This window comes from Saccopteryx leptura, chromosome 7 (assembly GCF_036850995.1).
Source record: "Saccopteryx leptura isolate mSacLep1 chromosome 7, mSacLep1_pri_phased_curated, whole genome shotgun sequence".
In the NCBI taxonomy this organism is placed as follows: Eukaryota; Metazoa; Chordata; class Mammalia; order Chiroptera; family Emballonuridae; genus Saccopteryx; species Saccopteryx leptura.
This window is the reverse complement of record NC_089509.1, coordinates 17343772-17358829: the sequence shown is the minus strand read 5'-3', so window position 1 is coordinate 17358829 and position 15058 is coordinate 17343772. Positions and strand designations below refer to the sequence as shown.

At 44.0% G+C, this 15058-nt stretch overlaps 1 protein-coding gene across 8 annotated transcripts in view; it reads right to left on the bottom strand.

The window, feature by feature from the left end:
• MGAT5 (alpha-1,6-mannosylglycoprotein 6-beta-N-acetylglucosaminyltransferase) overlaps positions 1-15058 on the bottom strand; it is a 374609-nt gene that overhangs the window by 201030 nt on the left and 158521 nt on the right. For all 8 annotated transcript variants that reach the window (XM_066346312.1, XM_066346320.1, XM_066346314.1 and 5 more), the window contains exon 3: positions 10315-10479. In XM_066346312.1, the coding sequence (XP_066202409.1) occupies positions 10315-10479 (165 nt within the window). The remainder of the gene's footprint in view (positions 1-10314; positions 10480-15058) is intronic.

Below are 15058 nucleotides of genomic sequence, written 5' to 3'. Positions count from 1 at the left end.
CCCTCTTCAGCACGTGTCTAAGCGGACACCTCTTTCTTCATGTTTAAACCCACCTCCACCACGTATGCTTTCTCTCTTCTTTTTCTGAGATAAAATCAAACGGGAAAGACAAACAAAAACTAGCACCTGATTTCCATTTAGGTCACCTAATTTTGGAAGCTGTAGCTATTCAAAGTCAGAAGCACAGCTTAAAATAAAATCACTCAAAACCCCACATACTTAAAAACCTTTTCAACAACACAAGAGACAGGCAGATTCCCCGGCCCCCAGGAAAACAGCTCTAATTATAACGTTGTACGGAAGTTTTAAGTCGCAGGCTTTAGAATGAGTCTACTGAAATGTGTGTCAATGAAATCAGGTGAAAGATGACATGGCAAAGACGAGGGAGTGTCTGCAGGAAGACATCTGCTGTGCTGGAGCTGGAACGTGTCTGCTGAATCGATACCATATGTAAGCCAGTAGCACGACTGTACACACAAACCTTGTCAAGCCAAACTAGAGAGAGTGGGATCTGTCGCCTTCTGATTAAAATAAACAGGTCTAATTTCAGTGTGTCCTATCTCCGATCCACAGAACAACCCTGTGTAGAGGCATTTTCATGAATCACAGTGAATTCTTCTCGAGTGCCCCAGTGCACACGTCCCTGAAGGGTCCTGTTCTCTCCGCTGTCTCCCTTCAAACTGCTGAGAAGGAAGAGCAGTCCCCACAGGGATGTACACTCTCACTTTCAAAATGAAAAGCTGTGTATTCTTTGAAGGGTCAGTAAATTGGTCCAAATGCATTAAGACCTGTGGATCCCTGCCTCTTTTTTGCAAGAACTAGTCATTCGAAGCAAACTCTGATATAATAGTGTAGCTGATGAAATGTTTTTTAAATCTTACTTATATTTTTATAATTAGCCACTTAGAAGTTACTAAATGGCTTTATTATGGAATATCAGTTTTCAGAAAGCATAGTAAAGCAAAGTATCTCCCTTTCAAACACTACAGCAGTCAACAGCCACAGCAGGCCAATGGCAGGCTTGCCAATCTAGACCAGCGCATGTGGCCATCACTGTCATGCTACAAGTTCCAGGACAGTGGTTGACCTGGTGTGTGTTCAGGGGAATGAGGAGCAGCTGGACAAGCACTGACTAAGAACCTGTAATTTACCAGGCAGGCTTCCAGCTAGGTATAGGGCTTAAAAGGGAAATTCAGAATATTTCACCCATGCCTTTGAGTAGCTTACAGCTTGGCTCGGAAATCGGCAAAACATGGGAAGTTCCAGAAATGGACAGAGCAGTCTTGGGAACACAAAGCAAGGTCACCAGAAATCTCTGGGATTAGAGGGGTTTCAGGAAGGTTTCCTAGGGGATACAGTGCTTCAACCAAGTCTTGAAAAGGACAGTAAGAGTTAGCCACAAAGACGGAAGGGCTTTCCAGGCTGCGGACAAAACCACATAACTGTATAAGGTTATACAGCACGCAGTCCAGCAGGACCGCGGAGCACTCAGCCACAGAGGCACTTACACGGGGCAGAAAGGTCAGCATTCCAGAAGCTCTGCCCTCTGAGCCCTCAAGGAAGGAAAAGTGAGTCAGACTTAAGACGATTTTGGGAATCCAAACCATGACAAGGGTCTCTAACAGCCATACCTATTTTATGTGCTCGCATGGGATCTCTTTAGGGACCCTCCTAATCTCAGGGGTAACCTACATGAATCAGGCTCAGCCAATCAGGAGGTCAGTGGCGCAGTGGCTGGATCGTGGTTAGGCATATATACCCCATGCCAACCTGGTCAGAACCTGCCCCAGGAATGCTGCCAGAAACCTAGCTTCTCCCGAGACCATGTCTGCCACCACTGTACAAACACGGCTTATAAATGAAGACAACACAGAGGAGGGACAGTTTCCATTTCGGAATCCAACAGGGCTGCATCCAGCATCATCTTCTGAATATTCCAATGACATGAGCCCCAAATCCTCTGTTTAAGCCAATATGAGAGAGGTTTTTATTGTTTCTTGCAACCAAGAGATTATTAACACATGGATTTCCTGCTAAGCCTCTCAGTATTGATAATAAAGGTCAATGTAGAGATTTCTTCAAGTTTAAAGTTCTCAAATGGCCCTGGCTGAATGGCTCCATAGGTTACCACACCCTCCCAAAGTGCAGAGGTTGCCGTTTCGATCCTTGATCAGGGCACATACAGTGACAGATCAATGTTCCTGTCTTTCTCTCTCTCTTTCCCTTCCTCTCTCTACAATCAATAAATAAAAATAAATTAAATAAGTGAAAGTGCTCAAATGAAATAATATATAGAGAAATATTGTCTAATTTATAAAGCACAAATACTAGTCATTAATTTTTCACTATTAGTGGTAATAGTCTAATAACTAGTCAAGGCAATTTGCACTTATTATCAGTATTTCAAATGTATAGTTTTTAAATTTTAATTAACAAATGCTCACATAGCACCAACCAGGCCCAATTTTCACTTATCATGTATCTCACTTAATCCTTTTAACAACCACACAAAATGGGCACTATTATATTATCACCCCAATTTTACAGATGAGGAAACTCAGAACCAGAAAGTTTCAAAAGACATGCCCAAAGACACACAAATTGAAGGTGGAGCTGGGATTTGAACCAGGGCAGCCTGCCTACATAGACACAGCTTTTTCTCATGCCTTCTGTCCTGAGCACTAGAAGCCAATGCTCCAACTGCTGCTTTGACTTTTACTTCTAACCACATGACTTGTAGCAAAGCATTTACACTCCCTAAATCCACACTATCACATAGCAACTCTCTTCACACACTCCTGCCTCTTTGCTGGCTTGTCTCCTCAATACATGCATCACCCAGTCACCCTTAAAACTCTGTTCCTTGGGAATCATTAGGACAGCTCCTCCTTGCCCTCTCCCAAAGTCCACCAGTGTCCCGCCACCATGTCAGCTCCCCCTGGCATGGTCTTGAATCTGCCCCTTCTCCCTAGGCCTCATGACATGTTCATTTTCAGGCCTCCTCCTACCTGAGTCAACTAAACCCTCTCTCACTGGCTTCCCATATGACTCCCTTCAAAAGCATTCCAATTCCACATGACCATTACTCTTTCTTCGAAAATACAGATCTCACCCTGGCTAGCTGACTCAGTGGTAGAGCATCAGCCTGGCATGTGGATGTCCCAGGTTTGATTCGCAGTCAGGGCACACAGGAGAAGCGACCATCTGCTTCTCCAACCCTCCCCTTCTCTTTCTCTCTCATTCTCTCTCTCTCTCTCTCTCCCTGTCCCACAGCCATGGCTCATTGGTTTGATCGCACTGGCCCAGGCACTGAGGATAGCTCTGTGGAGTCTCCACCTCAGGATGTTAAAAATAGCTCGGTGGTTGCAAGCATGGCCCCGGATGGGCAGAGCATCGGCCCCAGATGGGGGCTGCCAGGCAGAGTGCATGCAGGAGTCTGTCTCTCTACCTTTCCTCCTCTCACTTGGAAAAGAAGGGAAAAAAGAAAACAAGAAAATACAGATCTTATCTAATCGCTTTAAACCCTCATCAGCCATCACTGCCTACAGAACAAAACAGAAACTCCTTAGTAGGTTTACATCGAAAACTCTTCACAAATCTCCCAACCTACCTTTTCAGTCTCATCTCCTCCTGCATTGCTCCAGATGTGCTGTGTAGGGTAGGCTGTGCAGCACAGCACATCTGTGGGAATCTGCCTTATTTTCTCTAACTTACTCAATTTACTTCCTCGTATCTTCATAATTATATAATCTTCTCGAATAATAGAATGAAATTTCTTCTAAAGCAGTCTTATAATTTAAATCCACTCTCTCAGACTCCTTTACTATCATTATTCTAAATTAGCTCTATTTTGAAAATAATTACCTTCTCTATAAGCAGAAGTAAAATACAGATTGTCAAAAATTTTCCCTGATTTGGATCTAGGAAAAGAGCTTCTTAAGTTCAGATCCCAAAATAGTCTTCTGAGAGTTTATAAAATCTCTTATTACTTAGAGGCCCTCAAGATCAGTTGCAAAGCTCAGTGGCGGGCATTGGCAACTTGCAAACAGCCTTTCTGGGAAGAGGGGTGGAGCCTGTAGGTCTTGGCGGGCCTGTCAGGCAGCCTCGCTGCCTCAGGCATCTTCCTGCACTGATCACCAGTGCTAATCCAGATTCCAGCAGTACTTTATAGACAGGGCTTCTCTACTACAATACAGTCGACATCTGGGGCTAGACAGTTCTCAGTTGTGGAGTTGGCCTGTGCACTGTAGGATGTTTAGCAGCATCCCTGCCCTCTGTCCGCCAGATGTCAATGGTACTTCCCCACTTGTGACAACCAAGAATGTCTCCAGTCATTCCTGAGTGCCACCTGGGGGAATAAGTCACCTTTGGTTGAGATGCAATAAATACCCAGGCTCAGAGGTCAGCATCAATCCTCCTGAACTGTAATCCTGCCCCTCTTCCTCCTACTGTCCTTCTCCTTTTTCATCATAAAAATCAAAATGTGTCTTTTATGGGTGGCAGTGAGTGTGGAGAAGATGCTCTAAAGGCCAGGGGGGCACTGGCGGCCACCCCTAAGCTGCACACCAACCCTCTACTGCATGCACATCTTTGCACCTCACCATGTCGTTGCCAAGTCCCGCTTCTGGTACTTTGTCTCAGCTGAAGAAGATGAAGACATCTTCAGGGGACACATCTACTCTAGGCAGGTGTTGGGAATTCCCCCTTTGGGTGAAGAACTTTGGCGCCTGGCTGCGCTGCGACTCCCACAGTGGCACCGCGACCTGTGCTGGGAGTCCCGGCACCCGACCACCACCTGCGCCATCACCCGGTGCTGCCGCGCGGTGGGGACCCGGCCCTGTGCCCGCTCAGTCCCGATCAGGAAGGTGGAGGAGATGGCCGCCACCGAGGGCCGCCCACCTGCAGCCGAGCAGTTAGTTCCTTGACTCCAAGATCCAGTTCCCCACCAGGTCCTTCCTCACCGGCACAAGCCAGGCTTCACCACCAAGAGCCCCAACACCTATTGATGCAGGGCCTCCCTGTCCCCTGGTCTGCTCAAATAAACTTCTTGGGGAAACCAGGGGAAAAAATAAAATGAAAATAAAAACCAAAATACCCTTGACTACACAAAGTGAAAACCACACTACGAATGACCTATGTTTTTGGGTGAAGATACCAAAAGAATTGTTTCTGATAAGTAGCCAAGTATTTATTGCTGCCCTTGCAAAGAATGAAACAGAATGTGACAGGTAGCTAGGAGGAACACATTTGTTTCTTGCTTCAGTCAATGAGAAAGTACCCTATAATCTCATCTCTGTCCTGTCTCTAGCCAGCATCTGGGGTGCCACCAACTGGCCAATATCTGATCCTGGGAAAGCCACCTGCTGAGCCACTGCAGGCATGGGAGGGACTTGGACACTTCAAGTGCTGCTCCAACACAACTAACACTACGGATACATAAACAAGGAAACCGCACAGGTGCAACTTAATTTCAAGGTCCACTAGCAGCACAAAGGGGGAACTATACTTCCAAATGCAAACCTTGGAACCCAGCAGGGACCTTCTTCCTTTTCAATTTTCAAATGGTAAGAATAATAATTATAGTTTTTTATTGAGAAGATCATCCAAGTTCAAATACACTGCACTTCAAACCCAAACACAGAATACACTGCACGTTACTAGAGATGTTTGCAAAATACAAGACCGCATAATGTTCAGTTTGGACTAAGTATTAGAAAACAGCCACTTGAATTATGCCTACACCTTCAATTTGGTTGATTGTGTTTCTCTTGCAATTGTAAGTGGTCATAACACAAAGGGGATGCCAGCGTTACATTGTGCCTTTTAGAGAACCGTCCATGCTGGCCTGTTATTCAGCTGATGTTGAATAACAACAACTGGTTTTTGAGAGCATAAATAAATGTGCCCGACACACACCCGTGCTCTCCTTCCCCTCACCCACACAGTACAGGGCTCTACGGTGTGTACCCATTCCCTCAAAATATTACAATCTAGACTTGTAACTCTCATGTCATATGAAGGCTCTGCACCACTGAGTCATCCATAGGAAGCTCAGTCACGTCGGACAAAAACGGGCCCTGCTTCTTAGGTGGTGCCTTCTAATGTCTGAGAAGGAGAAATGAGATACCAAGTCCCACTTTCAAGCAAATCCCCATGGATACAAATATGGAAGAGAAACTCTAAGAAAAAACTTCTTCTTGTTGAGTGAAGCCAAATGCTCTCCCCCTCCAAACCACGGAGGCAAAATTTACTGAGTACTTTCAACTAGTGAGCTTTGAACAAGAACATTGTGGGCAAAACGAGGGTGGACATGGGTGCTGTCGGTCCTAAGGGGCCGCATCCTCCGTCCACACTTCTTACCTTCGCCCATGTCAGCACACGGCGAAGAACCAACCCTGTTTGCTCTGCTTCATCATCTAAGATCTCAGGTATGAAGAAAAGCAGAATTGGTCTTTTTTTAAAAAAAGGTATCTTTCTGCAAGCAGATAATTTTGACAAAGGCACATTCAAGTCCTTTCAGGAAGAAAACCTGGAAAAAGGGTTATTGGTTGAAGGGTAGAAATTTTTAAAAATCTGTGTTTTTCATTTCTTTGATTTACCTTCCTCTTCAATAAGGTAAGAGCTCAAAATGCAGTTCAATCTAATTCTTGATTTTAATAAAGTTCATTTCCATCTTAATTTCTCAAGGGGAACTTTCAGATTCACATAATAAAAAAGCCCAAGAGTGATAAATTGGGAAAGAAAAGCCATTTCGGATAAAAAGCCACATCGAACGCAACTAAACAGGAAAAGAAAAGGGGGCACACTCATACACACAAATGTCCCCCAAAAGAAAATAAATTTAAGAAGACCTTCTTCAACTGCTATGGTAGCCAATTTACAGGCAGTTTATAGCCAACCAGAAGATATATCAGCAAGCAATCAGACATAACAGTAAGCAATCAGAAATGCCATGAGCAATAAGACACTGGAGTAAGCAGTAAAGACACACCAGGGAGAACATTTCTGAGCAATTACCACATGTCTTAATGCAGAAGGGGAGAATGAAAAACTTCACTCACCCAGTATGAGAACCCTATAAAAATGAACTCTCTTGCAGCTCAAGAGCTATTATTCCTGCTATGGCAAGAGGGGTGGTGAGGGTGCCTGTGTGGCCACGGGTCAGGGAGGGCACAAAAGCAATCGGGGCTTGACAGTGAACCAGGACTAGGAACTTAAACTCCTGCCCTTCATTTTCACACCCTATCTATAGACATGACAGATAAAATGCGTATGTTAGTTATTTGAAAAGATACAAAGCAGTACTTTCAACCGCCTGTGCCCAGACCCATCAGCCAGAAATTTCGTGCTGGTCAGCAAGAGTTAACCACCTGATTTATAAGAAGATTATAGACCCAATGATTTTAGTCAAATTTGCTTATGCTCAGGATGATTTCTGCCTTAGTGGTCCCTGAAATAAAACTCCTATCTTCACTGGTCCCCAAGTGTAACAAAGGTTGAAAACCACTGATATAAAGGAACTTCCGACGTGTGGGGGAAAGGAAGGCTGCCTGCACTCTCTACTTCACATCCGCATCCACCGTGGCCACAGTCTCAGGAAGGGGTGCACAGTACACCCACAAGAGGGATGAGCTGCTGCTGACTCTTTTTTTAAATTTTATTAAATACACAGTTCAACCAAAGAATAGACATGCAGACATAAAAAACTTCCTTATTAAATAGGTTATACTGTCAGCTCTTTAGGAAGCTCTATGAAAATGACAGCACAGTTTTCTAGACTCATCCATTTGCAGTCATTTACAAATAGCAGCAAGAAAGAGCAAACACTCACAATGTATTCTCTAGATGATGCTAGAAGGTCTGAAGCTGAGTTCAGGGGATCCCAGCCCCCCTCTTCCAAATACTTAAACTTGCTAAAACCCGTGAATCTTACCTTCCAGAGATGCTGAGAAGATTAAGTAAAACCAGAGTCAGGAACAGTCACTGGTGCAGTGCATGGCTGCTAGACGCCACTTTCCGCTCCTTCCTTCCAACTTTCCTCTGGGTCACAATCCATTTCTAGTCTGAGCTCCTCAGTGAGGCCCCTAGGCCTCAATCCTGCCTATCTTCAAGCTTACCTTCCTGTGAGTAGCCTTCCACACTGATCTACTTACAGTGACCACAGTCTGTGTTAGTTTAAACCTATGTATTATTTTCCTAACTGGTCAACAAAAATCTCAAAGGCCTGAAAGATATCTCTCTCTCTCTCTCTCTCTCTCTCTCTCTCTCTCTCTCTCTCACACACACACACACACACACACACAAATACAAAGGAGCAATAATGAGATTAATTATTAAAGGCATAACTCTAAATTTTCTCCCATTTCTTGAAAAGGAAAGACACCGAAAATACTTTTCTTCTTTATTAGTAAAAACAGAGGACCCATGATATAGCTAAAGGAGCCTTCTCAGAGCCAATGGCTTAGGCAGGGGACTCCAAACTTTTTACACAGGGGGCCAGTTCACTGTCCCTCAGACCATTGGAGGGCTGCCAAATACAGTGGTCCTCTCACTGACCACCAATGAAAGAGGTGCCCCTTCCAGAAGTGCAGTGGGGGCTGGATAAATGGCCTCAGGGGGCCGCATTGCGGCCTGCGGGCCGTAGTTTGGGGACGCCTGGCTTAGGGAATACGCTTAAGAAATATTTGTTAATGGAGTAAACAAGCTCAATCCACGGGGCTGGGATCTCATTTGAAAGAACTATCCTGTGTCCCTGGGTGGAGGTCTACCCACCATTCTGTACCCTGGGTCAAGGAGCCCAGAAGAGGGCCTCTCCCTGAGAGCCAAGTTCAGTTCACAAACAGGACCTCCAGCGGCAGCAAAATCCCTTATCAGGGAAGAGAATGACAGCAGACATGTTTATACGGTTCCTGCAGGACAGAGGCAGTGGGAAGCAACAGAGTGGCAGAGCACTCCAACCCACTCCCAGAACTATGAGAACGCAGAACTGCCCAAGATCAGATAGGACATTTTCAGTAGCATTTCCTACTAAGAACAGCGGAGGAGTGGAGACTGGGGAGGCATGGGTTCTGTTTATTATTAAGCAGCTCAACACAGTGGGAGGTTTCTTGTCTAATTACAGAAGCTGTTCTAAACTGCAGGGAACACAAGATTTATGGTCGAGATGACACTGCCTCTGTATTGTAATTAAAAGATATTTTTAATACCTTTGTTTGGTTGGATACTTTGGATTACTAGAAATATATTCTGTGATTTAAAACTTGTTAAGGGGCAAAGAACATAACAAACAGGTAATTCAACAAGCCTGCATAATGTGAAACGATTATATGTTTTGACACTGGAGGTGAGGAAGAAAAGGAATCTCTCCTAGAAAGGCAGAGAAAGAAACAAGCCAAGTGTAATAAACTGGATTTTAAAAATTTCAAAAGTAAACCAGCTACTTGTTCTATCCACTAACTAGAATTTGGATACCTCCCACAAGGAGTACAGAATGGGTATCCACAACCATTCACCCAAAGCACCTAATCCTAATCCCCCAACTCTTTGCTTTGTCCTAATCCCTACGGAACTACAGTGGTCATGCTAACAGGAACTACAGTGGTCATGCTAACAAGAACAAGCCCCGATTCAGAGGCCGACCCGAGAGCAGTGCATGGGGGTCCAGGCGAGCTGTGCGTAGCACACCCTGTGTACCATTTGGGTTTTGTGTTTAATCCACTCCTCTACTTTCATGCAAGATTCCAGTTTCAAGAAAGGGTCAGACGATGAATCCCAGTGGGAACTGCACAGTGGCATCCATGAGAGGCTAGAGAATTAGCCCAAGAGCAGGCAGGGGCCATTTATTTTCTAAGTGCCATTTCGAGAATTTATTTCTCCATCTACACAGAGGAGGCATCTTCTGCAGTGGTGGCTGTTCTCTAACAACAAGGAGAAGACAATCTATCATATGTAATAGACTTCTGAAATTGTCTGAAGAAAATGGGGAGGAGGAAGGACCTCTAACTGGCATGAGCTTCCCATATAACCTCTATATTTAATTTATCTGTGCTATGAATCTTCTCATTAAAAGTGAATTCCAGAAGCTCATTATGTGAAATATGTCACAGAAACCACCAGACATCACACATCATAATGAGACTATAGAAGCATTTTAACATGTTATTCAAAAATAAATTTAAACTTAGCTTTATGGGGGACATACCAAGTTTATGGGATTTATCTTATGTAAAAAAGAACCACTATGCTTCTTTATTCTTTTCCCAGTTCAAATCAAGGTTTGACTCCATGCCAGGCTACATAGCATTGTCTTCTTACCTGCCACATTAATTTTCTCAAGTGCTACCAAGCTGGGAACAGCTGTAGTGGAGTTGGTCGAGTTTGCTCCCGTGCCATTGATGACAAGGTTGTCGACCTTCGACTCTAACTTGCCAATGCGCTGCAAAATATTATCCAACAACACAGCCAGAGTTTTCTTCAGATCTGTAAAATAAAACTCGGTTAGTTTAAAAATTCTTCAGCGACTGTGTATTTGCTCAATACACATGCTCTTCCTCTGACATTAAGAATAAAACATGAGCCCTGGCCGGTTGGCTCAGCGGTAGAGCGTCGGCCTGGCGTGCAGGGGACCCGGGTTCGATTCCCGGCCAGGGCACATAGGAGAAGCGCCCATTTGCTTCTCCACCCCCCACCCCCTCCTTCCTCTCTGTCTCTCTCTTCCCCTCCCGCAGCCGAGGCTCCATTGGAGCAAAGATGGCCTGGGCGCTGGGGATGGCTCCTTGGCCTCTGCCCCAGGCGCTAGAGTGGCTCTGGTCGCGGCAGAGCGATGCCCTGGAGGGGCAGAGCATCGCCCCCTGGTGGGCAGAGCATCGCCCCTGGTGGGCGTGCCGGGTGGATCCCGGTAGGGCGCATGCGGGAGTCTGTCTGATTGTCTCTCCCCGTTTCCAGCTTCAGAAAAATACAAAAAAGAAAAAAAAGAAAAAAAAAGAAAAGAATAAAACATGACACAGTCAAAAATTAATTGCCTCAAGGCCTGTCCTAACAAACCATATCTTAAAAATGACAGGGGCCATCTTCAAGTGGCCCAGTAAGTACAAAACAAAGTAGTCTGTTCTGTGATGCCAGTTGGGCAATAAATGACATAAAATTATTTCTTAGCTACTGGGCTGAAAGAGAAAACGCCTTGTCACTTAGCATCCTCCCAAAGCTCCCTATTAAATTCCTCCTCCTCCTTACAGCGTGATGACCACTGATGCACAAATGACAATCCCCAAAGTGCAGCAAGGTCCTCAGTTGTTTCTGGATCAAGTGTGCTATTATTTTCAGTGCCCTGTACTCCAATATGTCCCAAGTTTTCTGCAGTCTTTGTTTCTTAAAAGCCGTAGTATCAGATTTGCAGTTCCCAGTTAACTAATAATCAGATTTAGAAAAATACTTAGAGACCAGAGACATTCATTCATTCCAGAACTATGTCTCAAACAACTACTGTGTACCAGGCACTGCTCTCAATGTTGGGGATATTCTCTCATGGTGCTTACAGTTAAGAGCTAGCTCCCTTTCTCACACATCTGATTGTGGATTAAGGAGTGATTAAGGAGATGTTATTACCACGGAAGCTTGTGTTTTCAGTGGTTTACAGACACATCGTTAGAGCTGGCTAAGAACTATGAGCAGAGAAACAGGACTCACATCTTCATCCTGAAAGTCTGCTTTGATGTGCTTGGCACTACCTCATCCTCCCCAACCAGTCCCCAACACCACACATCAGACTTCTTTACAGCCTTAAGATCTGTAGTACTCTGTTCATTCTAACAAATATCTGACCCGGCAGATTTTTCACTTCTCAGTATATATCTCACCTGCAGGCAGTAAGACAAGCTGGCCGTGACATTAGAGAAATAGGGCCAAAAATTTGATTATAACAAAGGGCAGAAGAGAGATAACATTTTCTGAAGGCCTACTATGTGTCAGGCATATATATGGAATCCCACAATATGTCCATATTCTCCACAAGATAGATAAGACTTGATTTTACAGGTGGGAAAACTGATGTTCTCAGACATGAAGTAAGGTGCTTGTGGATACAATGATAAGTCAGAATGAACACTTGACTCGGTCTACCTAATTCCTTGATGCCTCACTGGGACAGTCAGAAGTCAAAAGCCCAGGTAAAGAAGAACACCAAGTAAGAAACTCAGTGTATTTCATCCATAGTGTAGTGGTTAAGGGCCCAGACTTTGGAGCCAAACTTCCTAGGTTTGAGTCCTCGTTCTCCATTCCAGTTTCCTTACCTGTAAAAGAGACAATAATAGGCATGTCTCTGTGGGGTAGTTATGAAGATCTAATGAGTTAACATTTATAACGTGTTTTAAAATAAGATGTTTTAAACACTTCCTGGCATATAATAGGCACTAGATAACTTCTTGTTAAATACATAAATAAAAAAATAAAACCACCTTCTCAAACAGGCTTCTATCCTTCCTGAAGAAATCTCCCCCTGGGTGATGCAAAGCTTTATCACTGTATCCAGAGTCATGAGATCACCCTCCTCCCGGGGCTGTAGTCCCGCGGTCAGCATGACTCAGTCCGTCCCAGGCTCATCATAGGCTGGCACGGTCAGCACCAGCTCTGCTCTTGCACTGAGTCTAAGGCAGTGACTGGCTCTCCAGTGTCTGAAGATTGCCAGAGGCCAGCCACACAGATGGGGGCGCATCAACTGAGGAGGCATTTTTTTCTCATCCAATATGAAAGAGAACAAGTCCATTTTCAGCTGAAGCAGCTATTTCAGTCACTAGTTCAAAGCAGTCCAACACAAGATAAAAGACACTACTAATACAACACACAAAGGCAAAATGATACCAAGCCCATCTTTGCATCTTTACCAACTGGCATAGAGCTGGATACATTATTGTACTCAGTAAGTCTGTGTTACATATTGCATGAATGAATGAACCAACAAACAAATGAACAACGGTCTTCCCACAAATCAGGTGACCTAAATTATATCTTGCTAGGTGATGAAATGACTTCTCACCTTTGTATCTTACAGTTAAAACCTACAAAAACTGTCAAGAGCTTTGTTGTCATTTTAAACTAATGCCAGTGTTTGTGTTTTAGTTTCAATGATAACCCATTTATCCAATTAGACTATACACCCAAGAATAATTTTGATAGAATTTAATAAAGGAAGGAGGATGAAAATATTCCTCCAAATTCCAGTATGGTAGTTTTATACTTATCTCTATGCTTTATGATTATCACAGTAGTATGTGTCCTCAGCAGGATTGCCATTTTCACTTACTCACAAGCTTTTGAAATGCTGTTTGTGCTTCACAGCCTTAGCAACAAAAATTTAATCTCAATATTACTAACAAAAGTCTGTGTTACTAAAAATGACTGGATATGACAAAGATGAGCACAAAGCAGTTGAAAACATTTAAAACGTCCCTCTGGGGAAAGTAAGTTTTGGTTTCTGTCACGCTAAAGAGGGTGAGATCTACATCATCCCTTAACAGGTGCTCTCTCAGCTTCCGCAACTCTTCCTTCCGGGAAGCCGTGACGTCAGGGCCTCAGCAGGGGCTGGGAGATGCCACCACATCCTTGAGGACAGCCAGGGCGGTGCCACTGCCAGCCATGCTTTCCTCCACAGCCAGAATCGAAGAGGACAGGATCTCAGAAGAAAGAGGGCTCTTATGGAAAAGGTTCACAGGTCTATTAGAATGGGGGGTGAACCCTGATTTCCCAGATCATTACGTTAATCAAATTTGAGGTATTATCGAGGATGCCTATGCTTGGGGACACTGCTGTTCCCACTCCACATCCCAAACACAGGTTTCTAAGACTGTGGTTCTCCAGCCCCACCCTCCAGGCACTCAGCGAGAATGTGCCCAACCCACATGTCAAAGATTCTGGCCACAGCCATGGGCTGCAAACTCTGTTTAAGGTGCAGCCACTATGGTTCCCTGGCATAGAACCAACTGTAAACTGAGCAAGGACTTCCGTCTGAGCTGCCAGAAATCATCTACATCTGAGCTTGCTCCTAATGAAAATCCCTCCACTCTGTGGCCGCCCCCGAGAGGCAGAGTGCGAACAAGAGTGGCTTCACTGTGGGCTCCAGAGTAACCAGCAAAGACAGGGCATTAATGAGAAAGGAAGGTGCTAATGAAAAAAGCATTAACCCCAACCTTGCATTCCCATCGACTGCCAGGCATGCCAAGTTTCATCAGTTAGATATTTTAAAATTAATTTTAAAGTGGCTTTTCTACAAAAGGCGAATGCAGTAATAGTAATGACCAAAATATACTCCATTCATTATATAGAAGGATATTCAAAGCAGAGTTAGTTATAAAAGAGGAGAGTGTTATTTATTATAGATAAAAGCAGAAAACCTCCCAAATACCCAACCAAAAGGTTAAATTTCATTATGTGCCTTTCTTCATAAGATGGAATAAACTGCCAGATTGGAAACTTAAGGAAGGCAGAGAGCAGGTCTGTCCTGTAACATCTGTTTCCCGCCACTAGCTGTTAATATCAGGAGCTCAGAATGTATTTATTGGATGGATGGATGGATGGATGGATGGATGGATGGATGGATGGATGGATGAATGGATAGACAGATGAGAAAGGAGAAGTGTATGACCATTAAAAAATATCTAATGGCATGAGAAAATAAAACAAATTTCAAAAGCTGTATGTAAAATACTCCAATTTTTAAAAGCAAGCACATACATGCACATCTCTGAGTTTTAAAAAAGGACCGGAGGGAAATAAAAACTTATCTGGGTTTGGGGATATGGAATGTTCTTTTTTACTCTTCTTTTCCTAATTTGGGGATATAAGGAACTTAATTGTTTTTATTCATCTTTATTTGTAAGGACACAAGGTCAGGCATGGCAACATTTTGCCCTTGTGTGTTTTATTGACCATATCTTGAAATAGTGATTGCATTCACTGCTTAAGATATGAACACTTTTTCCTTTCATACTGGGAGGGGAAAATCGTCTACCCAGGTGACGTGCCCCGAGTGTCACAGGCTCATTCTGATGGCCTTCTATTCCATATG